This window comes from Tachypleus tridentatus, chromosome 13, assembly GCF_004210375.1.
Source record: "Tachypleus tridentatus isolate NWPU-2018 chromosome 13, ASM421037v1, whole genome shotgun sequence".
Lineage (NCBI taxonomy): Eukaryota > Metazoa > Arthropoda > Merostomata > Xiphosura > Limulidae > Tachypleus > Tachypleus tridentatus.
Genome location: NC_134837.1, coordinates 63,114,928 through 63,131,141, shown reverse-complemented (window position 1 = coordinate 63,131,141; position 16,214 = coordinate 63,114,928). Strand labels below are relative to the sequence as shown.

General features: G+C 31.1%; 1 protein-coding gene across 10 annotated transcripts in view; it reads left to right on the top strand.

Moving 5' to 3' along the window:
• LOC143237150 (katanin-interacting protein-like) overlaps positions 1-9,471 on the top strand; it is a 117,913-nt gene extending 108,442 nt beyond the window's left edge. For 4 of the 10 annotated variants that reach the window (XM_076476074.1, XM_076476075.1, XM_076476076.1 and 1 more), the window contains 5 exons: positions 3,810-3,861; positions 4,120-4,289; positions 4,457-4,593; positions 5,520-5,602; positions 5,788-9,471. In XM_076476074.1, coding sequence (XP_076332189.1) covers positions 3,810-3,861; positions 4,120-4,289; positions 4,457-4,593; positions 5,520-5,602; positions 5,788-5,852 — 507 coding nt within the window. In that variant the 3' untranslated portion in view covers positions 5,853-9,471. Of the gene's footprint in view, positions 1-3,809; positions 3,862-4,119; positions 4,290-4,456; positions 4,594-5,519; positions 5,603-5,787 lie in introns of those variants that run through there. The other 6 variants (XR_013019886.1, XR_013019887.1, XM_076476077.1 and 3 more) reach the window with 6 other exon arrangements.
• The last annotated feature ends 6,743 nt before the right edge of the window (positions 9,472-16,214 follow it).

Sequence of the window (16,214 nt, the reverse complement as noted above, 5' to 3'; positions counted from 1 at the left end):
TTTGTTAATTTCTGAAGGCTTTACTGAGTCAGTGTGAATCTAAAGTGACTTTCATGTTGAGAATAAAAGTACTTTTTTCATCTTAAAATTTTTATATTTCATTTGAATAACCTCTATAACCTCTTAAATAAATATCAAAAAGTTACTTTTGGTAAAACATTAAATTTTATCTGTTACAAGTAAAAGTACCCATTTCAGAGATTGAAAATTAAGTTAAACTATCAGTTTAAATTATTTCATGGACTTTAAAAGGTTAATCATGTTGCACTTTTGATTTCTCTCAGAGCTAAAGCTTTGAGCTACTTGTACCACTCATTGTGAAAAGTAGTTGCTGAGTACTTCAATCATGCTAATAACTGTTCATCAACAATGTATGGTAAATCAACATTTTTATTTTTAATTTATGTCACATTTTGAAGTGTGATTAATTATTAACAAATCGGTATAGAATATCTTGTTTGTGAAATAAAATTTGGCATCAACATTATTCATGCCTGCTCTCCCATTATTTTAAAAGTGAATATTGAGCTTTGCCTGCATGTGCAGCTTTTCTGATGCAGCATGGGAAGTGGCTATCATAAACTGGAGTCAGGTTAATGCATGGAAATACACCAGGTATATAAGATTTTCTTCACCCTTACACTGTATAAGGGTTCAGTCAATTTGTACTGACTTACCATTTAACAATGCAATATGTATTTAAGTTATCCTTTTTTCATTCTAGAACGATTGATTATTGAACAGACAGTTACAGTTATTTATCCCAAAATATTCAGTCCTCCGACAATTTCACAGCTTTTCATTTAAATCTTATTGTTTTATTGCTCTTTGAACTGTGACTACCTACAAAACTAGCATGACAAAGCTATAAATAATCTGGTAGGAGCATAGTCTAAATTACAACAAACAAAGTGTTGAATTATATCATGCATGAGCAGTTCATGTACATTCCTTGAAAATATTTTTTTTCTTTTAAATGTTCTTGTCTAACTTAACAAGTCCCTATTTGTTTTAGTTCCTTTTACAACAATAGCTAAAGCATAAATAACACAAGTTTTTTTTCTTCAACAACTGAATGTCTTGATAAAAATTAACCCTAATTGTTGGGTAAGGCTGTTGTTAGTACTTTACTTAATTTTTATCTATTTCAGATATTCAGTTTAGAACAGAAATAACACTATGTAACACAAATTTTGTTCCTGGAGAGTATGTGTTATTTCTTAATTGCTTATGTTCTAAAAGTACAGAAAGTGGCCATTATTCCCTTCAAAAGCAAAGTTTACGAAGAAAAAATGGGCAAATTTGCACATTTTCATTTACGTAAGGTCTGAATAAAACAACATATGAATTAAGATTTACATGTATTTATACTAAAATCATACAAAAATGTTTAGAAATGAGTAGTTTTTCGAGATTTGCGACTGTAACGTAAATCACTTTCACTTATCAGCCCCCAAATACAGTCTCTCATCATGTTTTTATTATATGCTCCCAGGTCACAAAAGCAATGTTTGAAGAGAAAAATAGGTCTTTTCCAGTTACTTTAGGCATAAGCAATTGGGAAATAACACTTTCTGCCCAGGAACAAGAAAAATTAAAAATATTAAAATATTGTTACATAGTGTAATACAATGTCCTGTAGCTATTGTAATTCAATTGGCTTTCTAATTAAGCAATAAGTGATTAAGATAATTTCTTGGGCTGATTAAAGTGATTTGGCAAAAGCAATGAATAAATGAACTTGATTTTAGAATTAGCTAGCCTTATAAGGTATTGAGTAAATTGAAAAAGAATTATCAACAGTTTTTGAAAGACTGGATGTGAAAGAAAAACCTAATATATGGATTTGACTTTCTAGTTTACTGATCAGTAGAAAACTACAACTTACATTTTTTATTAAAACAGGGAAATATCTACTTAAAAAGCTTAACCACCAAAATAATTTCAGAAAAACTGTGTATGTCTGTATATTTCAGGAGAACAAAGTATAATATAAAGAACAATATAATCAACCTTGCGAACATTTGACTCAACAAACCTGAAACCACAGCATTAAACAAAAGTCTGAACTATACAGTTACTGCTGCCATTATATCAGTGTCAGATTCAAAAACTTGTTTTGAAGATCTTTCCTGGAAAGTAATAATACAATAAAATCTCAAATCCTGTCTCCAGCAACTAATCCCTAATCAAAGGTCTCAAGAAGCTTTGTTAAGTTTGTTGCAGGATATAAAGAATCTCTGGAAATCTTCAATATTTTAAATAAAAATAAAAACACTCAGTGAGTAATTTCCAAACTAAACCAAAAACTAGTCCATTAGAAAAACCTCATAGATGAATTTAGTGAAGACATTTGGCACTGGGAGAAATGAATGGCCTAACATTTTTTATAAAAACAAAGATGATGTCATACAAAATTCCAATGAAGAAAACTGTTACGTGATTCTACCAACCAAAGAGTATGATTCCTTAATTGTAAACACTTTGAATGATAAGTCAAATTAATCAATCAAATACTGATCTCAGATTTTTACGTAGGTGAAACAGGATGTAATTTGAACATTAAATTTAAAGAACATCAAAATTCCTTCCCATATCCATGAGTATATGAAGAACAGTTATAGTTTTCCAAACAATGTTAATATACTACTAAAACAAGAACCTGTCAGAAGAAAATTCAAAGAATCCTTATTAATAAATACATGTTATCATTATTTCACCAGACATTCCTAATATTGACCTAAATATTTTGCAGAATATCCTCCATGTACATAAACTGTCATCTTTTTTTCTTTTTTTTTAGCTGTAAATAAATAACCTGCCTTTTCACATGTATTGACATCTACATGCATGGGGCCCCTGCTAGTACAGCAGTGAGTCCACAGATTTACAATGCTAAAATTAGGGGTTTGATTTCCCTTGGTAGGCTCGGCAGATAGCCTGATGTGGCTTTGCTATAAGAGAAACACACAAACACACACACAGGCATGGGTAACCACTATCATTCTTCTAATTTAAATAGCTTGTTTACTCATTGTCTTATTGTTTAATGTTGATTTAAGTAAATATCCTTTATCATTAAAATCTATATTGTAGAATTGTCACACTATCATTTAAAATGTTGGAATTTATTTAAGTAAAACTTCTTTACTGTGAAAGTTGTAATTTATAAATATATGTAAACTAGTTCAAGATGGTAGGCTAGTTCAAGACAGCATCACAGATGGTAGGCTAGTTCAAGAGATTACTGAAGACTGTAGAATAGTTCAAAAATGTTTTACAAACTGGAGGCTACTTAAGAAACTTATCACAGACTGTAGGTTATTTTGATAAAAGATCACAGACTGTAGGCTAGTTCAGTTTTATACATATTGTTGCATATCAATAAAAATGTGATATCTGAAGTAGTCATAAATTTTGTCCTCCTCTAATTACTTTAGAATATTCCTTTAATCAGATATATTCTCATAAATTTTCTAAATTGTTTAGTAGGAGTCTTACAAGTATACACCAGTCTTGTTAAACAGATGTTGAAGACCAGTATACATGTACAATTCCTTTTTCTTTGGTGAAAGTTACATGCTTCATTATTTGTTCTTGATTTGAGTTGGCCACACTTGCTTCTGTTTTATTCCAGGATAGTCTGTTCACATAGGAAAAATAGAAACCTGTGTGACCAGCTCAGCATGAATGAATATTTAACAATTGATTGAAGCAGGTAATTTATGAAATCATGGTACATGGTTCATGAAATCTGGTATAAAATTACACCAATGTGTTAGATTTATCTTGATTTTTGTCTCATGTAGATGTACTTTGTCTTCAGCCTAAGCATTGAGACTGAAGCAAGAAATCCAACCAGTAAGTGTAAAAAAAGACTTGCACCATTTGTGTCAACAAAGATTACTTTTTATTATATTACAGTTTACAGCTTTTACAGTTAGTAAGATTTATTTTTAGAACAGGTACAACATTTTGATTAAATATGGCACCAGTGATCAGTAAGTTGTATCTGTTCTGAAAACAAACCCTACTTACTGTGTATTTTATCAGTTGTAATGCATTTTATCAGGAAGTAAACTTAGAAAGAAACTAATAAAGATTTTATTTGTTCACTAGTGTTTGCTTCTTACCTTTGCTGTCCATTTTCAAAATTATTTTCTGCAGTACATTTCCTGAGTTTACATGTTGTGGATGCATCAAAACTTGTGTCAGACATCAGTGTACTTGAAAATCACAGCACAAAAAGTAAGGTAAAAAGGAGCAACAGACACCTGCTTCTTTCAGAAGTTAGTATGTGATTTATTAATACGGCAGTATATATAGCTAAATATATATCTATATGTGTGCACCTTTTTGTCTAATACTTAATTTTGCTGTGGCATGCCATTTTTATAGTCTTTTTTTTTTACAAATTTTAATGGATTACTTCAGCTTTTTTTTTTCTCCATCATAGCTATTGGTGGATGACTTGTTGGTGTACAATGGTATTTTGACTCAGGTTCGACAAGGAGCTGGTACTGTTCCTTACCAAACTATCTTGTTTACCAATGATAAAGATATTGTTAACCGTGAGAGACATACCATTATTAGGTAGGCTAGATTTTTATGTGTGAAACCATTATTAGATAAACTGGATTGTTATGTTTGGAACTGTTGGTGCTACATTCAAATTGTGATTTCTGCAATATTAATTTGTAACTATTTGATTTTGTGCTCTGATTTTATTTAATTACTCAGGAATATGCTGTTTTAATTTGCTGATTTTGAAGGAAGTGTTTTTAAACCAATGAACAATTAGGCTTTGATACTGTGCCTTACTTTCTCTGATTAAAATAAAGCTGGTCACTTGAATAATAAATATATTAAAAGTTATGATAGTTTTCAAATGAGACCCAAAACTCAAGCGTTTTTAAATTGTTCACTGATCTTCTTCAGAAGAAAAAAGGCTTATATTTACTAAGTTTAATGAAGTATGTAGGCATAGATGTAAACCTGAGTAAAAAATGATGTATCTTCTTTTTTCTTAATTGTATATCTATTCCACCAGAGGGATGAAATTAACCATTAATTGTTTGAAAAAGGCATCATTAGAAAAGCTGTTAAGAATGAAAATTAATTCAGATGTTGTTTAGTTAACTCAGGATCTTTGTTTCTGAAGGCATGTTCTCGTGTATTTCTATCATAAGTGCACATTAGAACTTGGAACTCATAAAACTGAAGTTAAAATTTAAAATGTGTTTTTATTATAAAATATATTTTATTGGTGATGGATCACGTATAAAGAATTGTATGAAATCTTGAAGAGTAAATATAAAACAATAAGAAAAGTATAACACACTAGGATGTTTTGTAATGAAAATTCCATCTTGTGATTTTTGTTGTAATGACTATTGTTAGTAAATATCATTTCATGTTCTGGGAGCTCCATTCTTTGAACTCTGAAAAATGGCATCTATTTTATGAGTTATATTTTCGAACTTTCTTCATTTACTATTATTTTACTTTTTTTTTTCTAGTAACCAAGATACTAATTGTGACATACAACTGATGAATGACCCTGGAGGAAAGCAGAGAGGTCGAACAAAACTTGTAGATCAAGGTAAGGGTTAACAAAAACTTTAGAATCAGAAGCTTACTAAACACATACTGTTAAAGTAATCATCAATAATTCTTGTGTGTGTGTGTTTGTTACTAAAATTGTAATATAGTTTCTTTTGAAGTATGATTGCTGCTGTTTTGATTGAAACATAATTTCAAGTTTTAATTGTACCCTTCTCCTCTCAGCTCTCCGTCCAACAACTGGGGTCACAGAAAGTCCAAAGAGAATTATCCGATCTTTCCGCAGATAATGGATTATATGGCTTTTCTAGGAAATTGTAAATGGAAGATCTCAGAAAAATTTGTTGAAAGAAAGATTACAGTCAGTAGAGAAAAATATTTTCATATGTTGAATTACGAGCATTCTGAATGTGCTCTTAGTACTTCTGAAAATGTATTTTGAAACCGTATATAAAGCATATATGTGAGCAAAGCTTTCAAACACATACACCTTTTTAATACATAATAACAATTTTAGAAAGTACTGTAACAGAAACATTTATAGCATATTTTAGTGGTAATATACTGTTTAAGACGTAAACCATACATACAATTATTGAAAATAGATTCCCCAACCCCCAGTGGCTCAGAGGCAAATTAGGGAACTCATAATGATAAAAATTGTTGTTGGATACATGTGATGGCACATCACAGATAACCCTATTGTGTAGCTTTGCACCCAATAAAATAAACAAACAGTGAATTATGATTTTTTTTTATTTAGTGAAAAGCTCATTGGTTTATGAAGTTTTTTGGTTATGAAAGTTTCTTTAAAGTACTCTGATTCAATTTGTTGAGAAAATATTTCACATGTACAGAATATCTTCTGTGTATTAATTGAACTTTCTTATTATCATATATTTACAGTTTCTACTGAAAGATATTTTTCACAGAATTATTTAAACTAGTTACAACTGATGTAGTATTTTAACCAGACTGAAGTTTGCACATTTTGGTTTTTTTATTGTCTGTGTTATAGTTAGTAGATCTGGTGAACCAGTACTTTAAAAAAATCAAATATTGAAGATAGTTTTTATTAACAATAGAATTCAGTATAACTGTCAAAAGTTATTTTTTATCCATTCATATTTGTTTAAGTTTGGTCACCTCTGTAGAAGTGATGGAATTTATGAGTGTAACCTTGTTGTTGAATTCTTAAATGTTGTGGAAGTAGTAATTTTAATTTAAAAAATAAATATCAGAGCTTGAATCATTTTGTTGTATAGTGCCTTCAAAACTACAGTTTGCTTGTTGGTTTTTTCCATTTAAAAATTGTTTAATTTTGTAAAAATACAACTGGTATAAATATGGAAAAAAAATGTATATGTGGAGTTTTCCCAAGTCCGTCCATCAGTTCCATTACCATTATTTGGGAACTTAACACACATATCTGTATTTAAACTTAGAGTATTTTAACGACCGTCCCCCAACGTGTATGTGTATAATGAGATTCTTCTGTATATTTACATCATCATTACAACTCTCAGGAAAGTTTTCTTATGATAGTGAGTTTATTTGGTTTGTGTTGTGAACTACAAAGTTTACAGTTTGGGTCCTTAATTATCTGTCTCTAAACATGTGCTTAGAAAGGTTTATTTTAGTTTACACTGTGTTTGTAATATGTTTTCATTTCCCTGTATCTATAATGATAAGAGAAAGTTACCTTCTCATTGTTTTCTTTAAATAGTTAAATTATGCTGAACATAACCTTGAAAAACAGTATTTAATACTCATAAAAAGTAATATTCAGTACCTTTTTAGTGATGTTTTTGGTTGGACTGAAAATTCACATTTTGTTATCTTTATTAGCTGTTCTGAATTCTAACTAGTCATATTATCAACATAATTGTGTAGAATCACTTTGAACCTTTATAGTTGCTGACCTCAGTTTACGTACATCTACATAACTTCTAAAAAAACAAAAAATTTCCTTCCTAGCAAAATAAATTCTTTATTCAATTGTAGTTTACATAAATATAGTTTCAATACAGATTTTTACATAAATACAGTTAGTTTCAATACAGATGTTTACATAAGTTAGTTTTAATACAGACATTTACATAAATACAGTTAGTTTCAATACAGACTTAATAGCAGTTAATGAAACAAAATTATTGAAAAAAAGGGTTGTGTATTTATAATAATAAGACTCCTAACATATTACACCTCAAGACCTACATAATTACTTGGTTTAGTAGTAAAGACCCATGCTTACAGTTTGTGACTCATTAGTTTAGGGCTGACACAGTCACCCCAGCCTGCATTAGCTCATAACTGTGTTTCTTGTGGCCTACAGGTTGAAAATAAGTGCTATAAAGGGAATACCAAGGAAACAATAAGATGTGAAACAGTTGTGCTTTAAGTTACTATATAAGAATATAAACACAATACACTTATTTAAATCTTATAGATTATATGATGAAAGAGAAAAACATACTAATTAACTACTTTGTATTGAAAAAGTTTAAAATAACATTTAGGTTTTATCGAGTAATATCTGAAATATTTTTAAAGTTGCAGAAAAATTAGGAATCTACAGTTTTTGCTATGATTTATTATGAGCAAAACATTAAATATTCTAAGATGATGAATGTTAAGTTTATATATAACCTTAACAGATAAATGTAATTTATTACTTTTATTTAACTAGCTGCAGTAAACATTCATGTCAACTTTCATGATAAAAATTGTTTTGTCATTAGACACACAGAACCATGGTTGATATCATTATATTGGTTGGACGAAAAATGGAACTACATTTAACTATTTCTGTGTTACTAGAAACACGGGATTGCAGTAGACATTGTCACACAGAACCATGGTTGACATCATTATATTGGACGAAAAATGGAACTACATTTAACTATTTCTATGTTACTAGAAACGGGACTGCAGTAGACATTGTAATATCGTTAGGCACACAGAACCATGGTTGACATCATTATATTGGTTGGACGAAAAATGGAACTACATTTAACTATTTCTATGTTACTAGAAACACGAGACTGTTTGATATCATAATCCAAGTTATTAGAAACATGGAATTACATAAAACAACATTATCTAGGGTATTAGAAACACTAAACCTGTTTAACATCATAATTTAGGTTATTAGAAACATTAAACCACATGGTTGCTGTAGTAAGTAGAATGCTTGTATTTTTTTAAGTATTGTAAATGTTTAAACTGTATTTTCTTAGGAATTATGAAAAGAGTGTTGGATAAAGCAAGCACTTGATAAAAATTCTGTTTCCACTGCTCTTTCTTCTTTGTCTCTAGTAATATAAATAAATGTTCATAGAATTAAAGTTTAGTCTTTTTAAATATTATTGATACAAGCCACCAAATGTTATTAGTTGTGATTAGAAGTAGCAGTGAATGTGATAGATAGATTGACAAAATTTAACTGCCAATATGTGAAGAAATGGGTTTTTACACTGATATTTCTAGATATTTGTAATAAAGTGTTTTTAGACGTATAATTCGTTTCCTTCCATGCTTATGATAACAAAGTAATCAAACAATGCATCTCCATCATGCATCATGAAATCAGTTTAGAATCTTGCATCACATACATGTATAAACAACATGTAATTTCTTAACTTGTCCACTGCTGTAACAACAAATAGTATTTGCTATTCCATATAATGTATTACTATGCTTATGTTACTAGTGAATTTTAAGATATAAAGTGAACATCTGCATATTTAATTCATTGTACAAAGTAAAAAGTGTGATATTTGTGTTAAAATGTAGATGTTTTCTTGATAAAGATTTATACCCTTCTAATGTTTTTACGTTTGTTGTTTTAAAATTTTGTCACAGTTTGTAGTTAACAGCCTTGCTTGTTGCACAATAAAAACTTGTCCAGAGAAAGAGTAGTTAGCGTGTGGGTTCGTTTGCAAGAATAAAATGCACAGCTTCCTGCTGTTTTAGAAATATACAACTTAGTGATACTGGCACATATACTGTCTACCTTCTGTGACTATATATGTTTTGTTTTTAAATTTGACGTGTTCGTATTAGATTAAAGGGGAATGTTTACACATTATCCCTGTATATGAACAATGTATATTTCCTTTCTGTCACGCAGTGGACAAATAAATTTTTATACCAGTAATGCCCATAATAACAACTTCAACTCTCCATGTGTTATCTGTATAATGTGTTAATTTCGTGAAGAAAATTTACAAGTTACATTAAAAATCACATTAAACTAAAAGAAAGCATTGTGCCAGTTTTGTTTTAAGGTTATAGAAGCTGAATTAAGTAGAATTAAAACAATATCTTCATTTTTAAAAAATTAGAAATATGCCTCACTCCAAACAGCAAAAAAAATAAGACGTCTGACATATTTTAAGTTCTAGTAACTTAATACCAATATTAATCATGAGCTCGAGTTTGATATAAATTAAATGACTTGTCATTATTGGAATTATTTTCATAAAAATGTTTCAACAACTCGCTTCTTTCTCATCAGTCGACCTACACATGTATACATCCATTAGCTGCCGTCGTACTTGTTGCAAAAATAGTAAAAGCATCGTTTTAACTTCCGTAAGTAAGTTATATACAACTATAATTTTTCATGTTCTTATTCTGTTTTCGTGTGTACAAAATTCTTTTAATTATTATTATGATGGCCACATGATTTCTTATCAGACTATTATGCAAAGTGTGGTCAAGTAAAATAGATGTTTAAATTAACGGAAACATATTACATCACAACAAAATAGTGGTGAATTTTAGAATTCTATGTTTATTTGATGTTTTTTTTTTATTTAATCAAATATAGTTTAAGAGACAAAACACAATAATTTATATGACCTAGAGTTTACTAAATTAATTATTCGTAACAGAAGTAACGGTTGGTTGTTATTTCGGGACACGTCTCAGCGAGACTAATAGAATTTTGTAACCTAGAAATACCTTTGTTAAATCAGTAAATAATGTAAATAATATTGGGAAACATCCTGGTATGAGGATTCCAAATTTAGTTTGAAATTGTATAGAAACAGTATCTTGAGAGAACTTCTTAAAAACTGTTGAAACCACCTACATAAATTGTAAATTTAAACCTATTTTATATCAGTTGTTGTGTTTTTTAAATTGGACTCAGTAATAAATCACCAATTTTTCTTTCTCGGTAGAAACGCTCGATTAAAAAAATATAACTGATTAAAGGTTTAAAAAAACTGACTTAAGCATACCACATGGTGGTAAACCTAGCTGCATTGTACCGTTGGATTACAAAACGATAGTTTTCGTTGATGATTGAATCAAAATTTAAACTAAACTCGCGATAAATCATCTATTTTTAATTTGTTCTTTCGCTTTTCCGCAAAAGTTCGAAACAAACGTCATCATTCGATTTATCATCTGAGTTATCTGTTTGTTACTAGACATGAAAAAAATAAAACAATTTTGAAAAAATTTTCATAATGTTATGAAGATGGGTTCTTTTGGATTACTGTGTAAATTTGCCATTTTCAGTCCATATAGTTTTAAATTATTTAACTTATTTCCTCTAAAAAGTTTGCTCTAGGCTACGTTCACTTTGACACAAGTTTTAGGTCTAAATTCACAAACAACGTTTGAATAGAAATTCCGAGAATAACGGTAATTATAATTTGCAAATAAACTTATGGAATTTCCTGTGTAGTTAATATTAACATAATAGATACGATATTTTTTATTAAAATGATCTGGCACTGCTAGGTGGTTATGGTGCTGGACTTACAATTGGAGGATCGCAAGTTCTAATCCATGTCTCGCCACACATGCTCACCTTTTCAACCATTGGAACATTTTAATGTGACGGTAAATTCTACTATTCGTTAGTAAAAGAGTAACCTAGTTTGCGGTGGGTGATGATGACTAACTACTTTCTCTCTAAACTTTCACTGCTAAAATAGGAACGGCTAGTACAAGTAGCCTTTGTGTAGCTTTACAAGAAATTCAAACAAACCAAATTTCGCAACAGCACTGAACTGAACTACTCGCTAAATATTTCACTGAGTTATTATTGAATCTTCACACACACTGATTATTCGTATTTATATCGTACACTCGCTTCTCTAAATTCAAGGAAAATATTACATCATCATGAATTATGTATGTGTGTGTGTACTTGTTTTATAGCAAAGCCACATCGAGCTATTTCCTATGTCCGCCGAGGGGAATTTAATCACTGATTTTAGCGCTGTAAATCCGAAGACTTACTGCTGTCCCAGTGGGGTACATTTTCCAAGTATTCTAGGACTACTTTTACGAATGCTCTAGGTTTAACATTATCATTACGATTAGTAGTGCCCTCTAGTAAACAAATAATATAGCTTACAACAATATATTAAAGAGTTGAATGATTCAAATCATTCCCCTACAAGCAATAGCCGCTTACGATGATTTGATCGAATTTAATGCATAATTTTCCAGGCTGCAGATCAAAAGAGGTAATGTTAAATCCGTGTTACATTTCTGAGCATACTTTCAGTGGTAGTTTGTTATAATTTTGTTAATTAATCTCGCTATTTGGCTAAGAATAACAATAGATGTTATTGGCTAGAATTGAAAAAGCAGTCAACACCCAGCACCTAAACAGCTCCTATTATCTGAATAATAGGATAAACTATTACTCTTATAAAATCCACACAGGTAAAAGTTCGAAGTGGGTTCAGCATCATATAACAGACTCGAACCTTGAAACACTTCATTCACGGTCTAGAATGCTAACCCTCAGGCTACGCACGATCCTTAAGATAGGGGCCTTGGAATAAAGTAATAGAAATGTAGTTTTATCTCGTGTATTTACTGGTTAACCAGGAACTAAATATGTAGGTGGATGTGAAAGGGTGGAGAAACGGTTACAGTTATAAGTGTCTGTTAGAATTTCCCTTCAACTGTATATACATTTTAAAAGGAGAAAATTATGAGTTTTAATGAAATCTATAGAGGTCATTGCAGTTGTCCTAAAGTTAAATGTAAGAGTATTTAGAAGTGTCGGTCGAAAGTATGTTTGTCAATGTATCTCAGAACGCCTGGTATGGGTATTAACACTTTTATTGATAAGGAGAGAACAACGTTTCGACACTCCTAGGTCATCTCCAGGTAAAGAAAGAGAGACTTTGCAACTGACCGTTGCCGGGCACATGTCTTAGTGGGATGTAGGTTATCAATTAGTATATCCCACTGCAACGCCCCTTACAATCCTGTACCCGTTTATACTCTAGTCCCTATGTGCCCGGCAACGGTCAGTTGCAAACTCTCTCTTTCTTTACCTGGAGATGACCTAGGAATGTCGTAACGTTGTTCTCTCCTTATCAATAAAGGTGTTAATACCCATACCAGCCGTTCTGAGATATATTTTTATTTCAAGTGGGTATCTCGTCATAAAGTATGTTTGTCAATGTATCTGTATTATTCCTTTAGTATTTATTTCCGGAAATCAGGCCACCCAGTGGCACAGTGGTATGTATGCGTACTTACAATACCAGAAACCGGATTTCAATACCTTTCTAACTTTCTACTTAACTACAAACAAACCGGAACTGTGCTCCACCCCTCCCCCAGGAAGACAACGATAACATAATAAATCTATAAAGTTTGTTTGTTTTGTTTTTGTTCTTGCATTTATGTTATCCAATCCTTACAGACATTTTTTTTTTCATTTAAAGAAATTAATATAACCAAGTAATAATTGTGGTATTCCAATTACACTATATTGCTAATATTATGCATTTCGTCAAATCCGGAGTTTTTTAGACTGGCTGGAATACAGCAAACACACCATAACAGTTGTTATTGTAAAAAAATAAAACAAAAACAACTGCACATGGTAGTCCAATTCTAAAACCTAATATAGTAGTGATGCAGATGGAGTGGTTCAGGAACGTCCTACTGTCATAAATGATGTGACATTCTCTGATTGCTCTAATTTTCATCAGAGTAATATGGGTAAAAACCAACAAATAACAGGAAATTATACTGAAACTATATCACAAATTACCATGATGTTAACATGTACGTTCTTTGGTGACATCGAAGAACTAGCCACATAAAATTGAAAGAATGATAAAATATTCTCTTGTCTTGACACTTTTGCACAGTGTTGTATACAGAAGACAGCTGTGGAAGAACTGAAAGTTAATCACACGAATTGCGTCTATGGCACGAGAAAAAAACAAACAACAATACCATTGAGAAAGAGCTACTTTGAGATATATAAAAAAATCCATACAATGTGCTAAAATACACTCATTCTCCAAAAACTTAAATTGTGGTTGTGGATATTTGAATAGAAACTAATTCACGGGATGATACATCATGTCCAATCTTTTTCTTCGCTTTAACCTCATTTGAGGTTAAGAACCTTCATAATTTACTCCATGAGACACTTTATTGTAGACTGCTCGTTGGGTAGCTTTATACAAAAAAAAAGAAATAATAATAATTTTCTTTCTCTTTCTTCATGATACCCTTTTAATTTTATATTTCTTTCTTAATTGTTTTATCCACTGTTTTTATCAGCAAATGTGTAATCACAAAAAGTACAAGTAGCATTTTTAAGTTAGGCTGTTTTATTTTCATTATACTGTTTGGCTTTTTTTTTTGTAATATTTCGTGAAAATATGAGTGATTCTAGCTCTGTGTGCAAGAGGAGTGAGGAGTATATAAACTGTTTCCTTAATGTTACATATTCAATAAGAGTTAAAAAACATATGGTAAAACGTCTAGAGATAGAATGATTGTTTGTTTTTGAATTTCGCGCAAAGCTACACGAGGGCTATCTGCGCTAGCCGTTCCTAATTTAGCAGTTTAAGGCTAGAAAGAAGGCAGCTAGTGATCACCACCCACCGCCAACTCTTGAGCTACTCTTTTACCAACGAATAGTGGGATTAACCGTCACGTGATAACGCCCCCACGGCTGAAAGGGCGAACTTGTTTAGTGTGTTGGGAATTCGAACTCACGACCCTCAAGTTACGAGTCGAGTACCTTAACCACCTGGCCATGCTGGGCCCTCCAAGGTTGACAGTTGATAGCATTATATATACACGCCAGATATTCTATCCTTTCTGGAAGTGTGTGTATTATTTGGTGAATCCCATTGAAAAAATAAGAGAGGTAATATCCCCATGATGTCAGTTGACTTGACAGTGGAAGTTTATCACTTCGAACACCTAAATGATATCAGATTTTCAGAAATATTTTCCACAATAGAGAAAAAAGTAATACTATAGGTGAAGGAGTTAATATAATAGGTTGATTTATTTGTTTGTTTGAATTAAGCGCAAAAACACATAATGGGATACCTGTGCTCTGCCCATTACGAGTATCGAATCCCCGTTGCTAGCATTGTAAGTCCACAAACGTATTACTCTGCAACTGAGGACAGTACAGTAAATGTGATGGAATAAATTTATCTGCCTCCTTAATCCATATTACAACTACAGATACCTTATATATGATATGTACAAAAAGTTTTAAAAAATGTTGTACTAAATAAACAAAGGGGTAAAAAATATATATCACACTATTAGTGTAACTTTTGTTTATAAGTAACATTTAAAGTACAAATGTGTAATTTTATATTTTAAATCTTTACTGATACAAATGATTTATGCTGCCTTTATATTGTACTGTATAATGGTGAAATGAGTAAGAGTTCTAAACGTCTTTTTTATATAATCTGTATAAAATCTAGGATATTCGATTTGTTCCTATCGTTGAACTACAGCATGTTTATGTCGTTATGTCAAAACCTCCGTCTAGCTAACACTTTTACATTAAAACAAAAGGCATACCTCACAACAACACATGACCCGGCATGGCCAAGCGTGTTAAGGCGTGCGACTCGTATTCTGAGGGTCGCGGGTTCACATCCCCGTCGCGCCAAACATGCTCGCCTTTTCAGCCGTGGGGGCGTTATAATGTGACTGTCAATCCCCCTATTCGTTGGTAAAAGAGTAGCCCAAGAGTTGGCGGTGGGTGGTGATGACTAGCTGCCTTCCCTCTAGTCTTACGCTACTAAATTAGGGACGGCTAGCATAGATAGCTTTCGAGTAGCTTTGTGCCAAATTCAAAAACAAACAACACATTTTAAACAGGCTTTAGGAAAATAATATTTTACCAAACTAATTTTCTATTTATAATTTATTGTATCTTAATAAAGTGCGGTTAGATTGTAATGACATGGTTTCGTCAAACATACAAAAATATTAGTAGTAGTGAACAGCACCTGTACATAACTAAACAGTTACTTTGTTTATTGATAAAAACTCATGGTTATTTTAAGTATACTTTGTACGTTGCTTGGAATGATATAACTAATACGTTAAGACATATTATTAAACCAAACAGGTTCTATACTATTAGTACTAACCCTGATTAAGTCGAAATGGCGAAACGTTGGTTGAGATTAAAAATAAAATAAAATTATTATCTGGAAAGGAGAGAATGAAGGTCGTTTTTCTAACTTTATTGTAAAAATGAATGCACTGTAAATTTTGAAAAAAGCAACTTGATATTACCAACACATATTAGAAAAAATTTAATAGGAATTTACCTTAAAGTTTAAACATATAAGTTGTACTACAACATGGATACCAGCATTTAT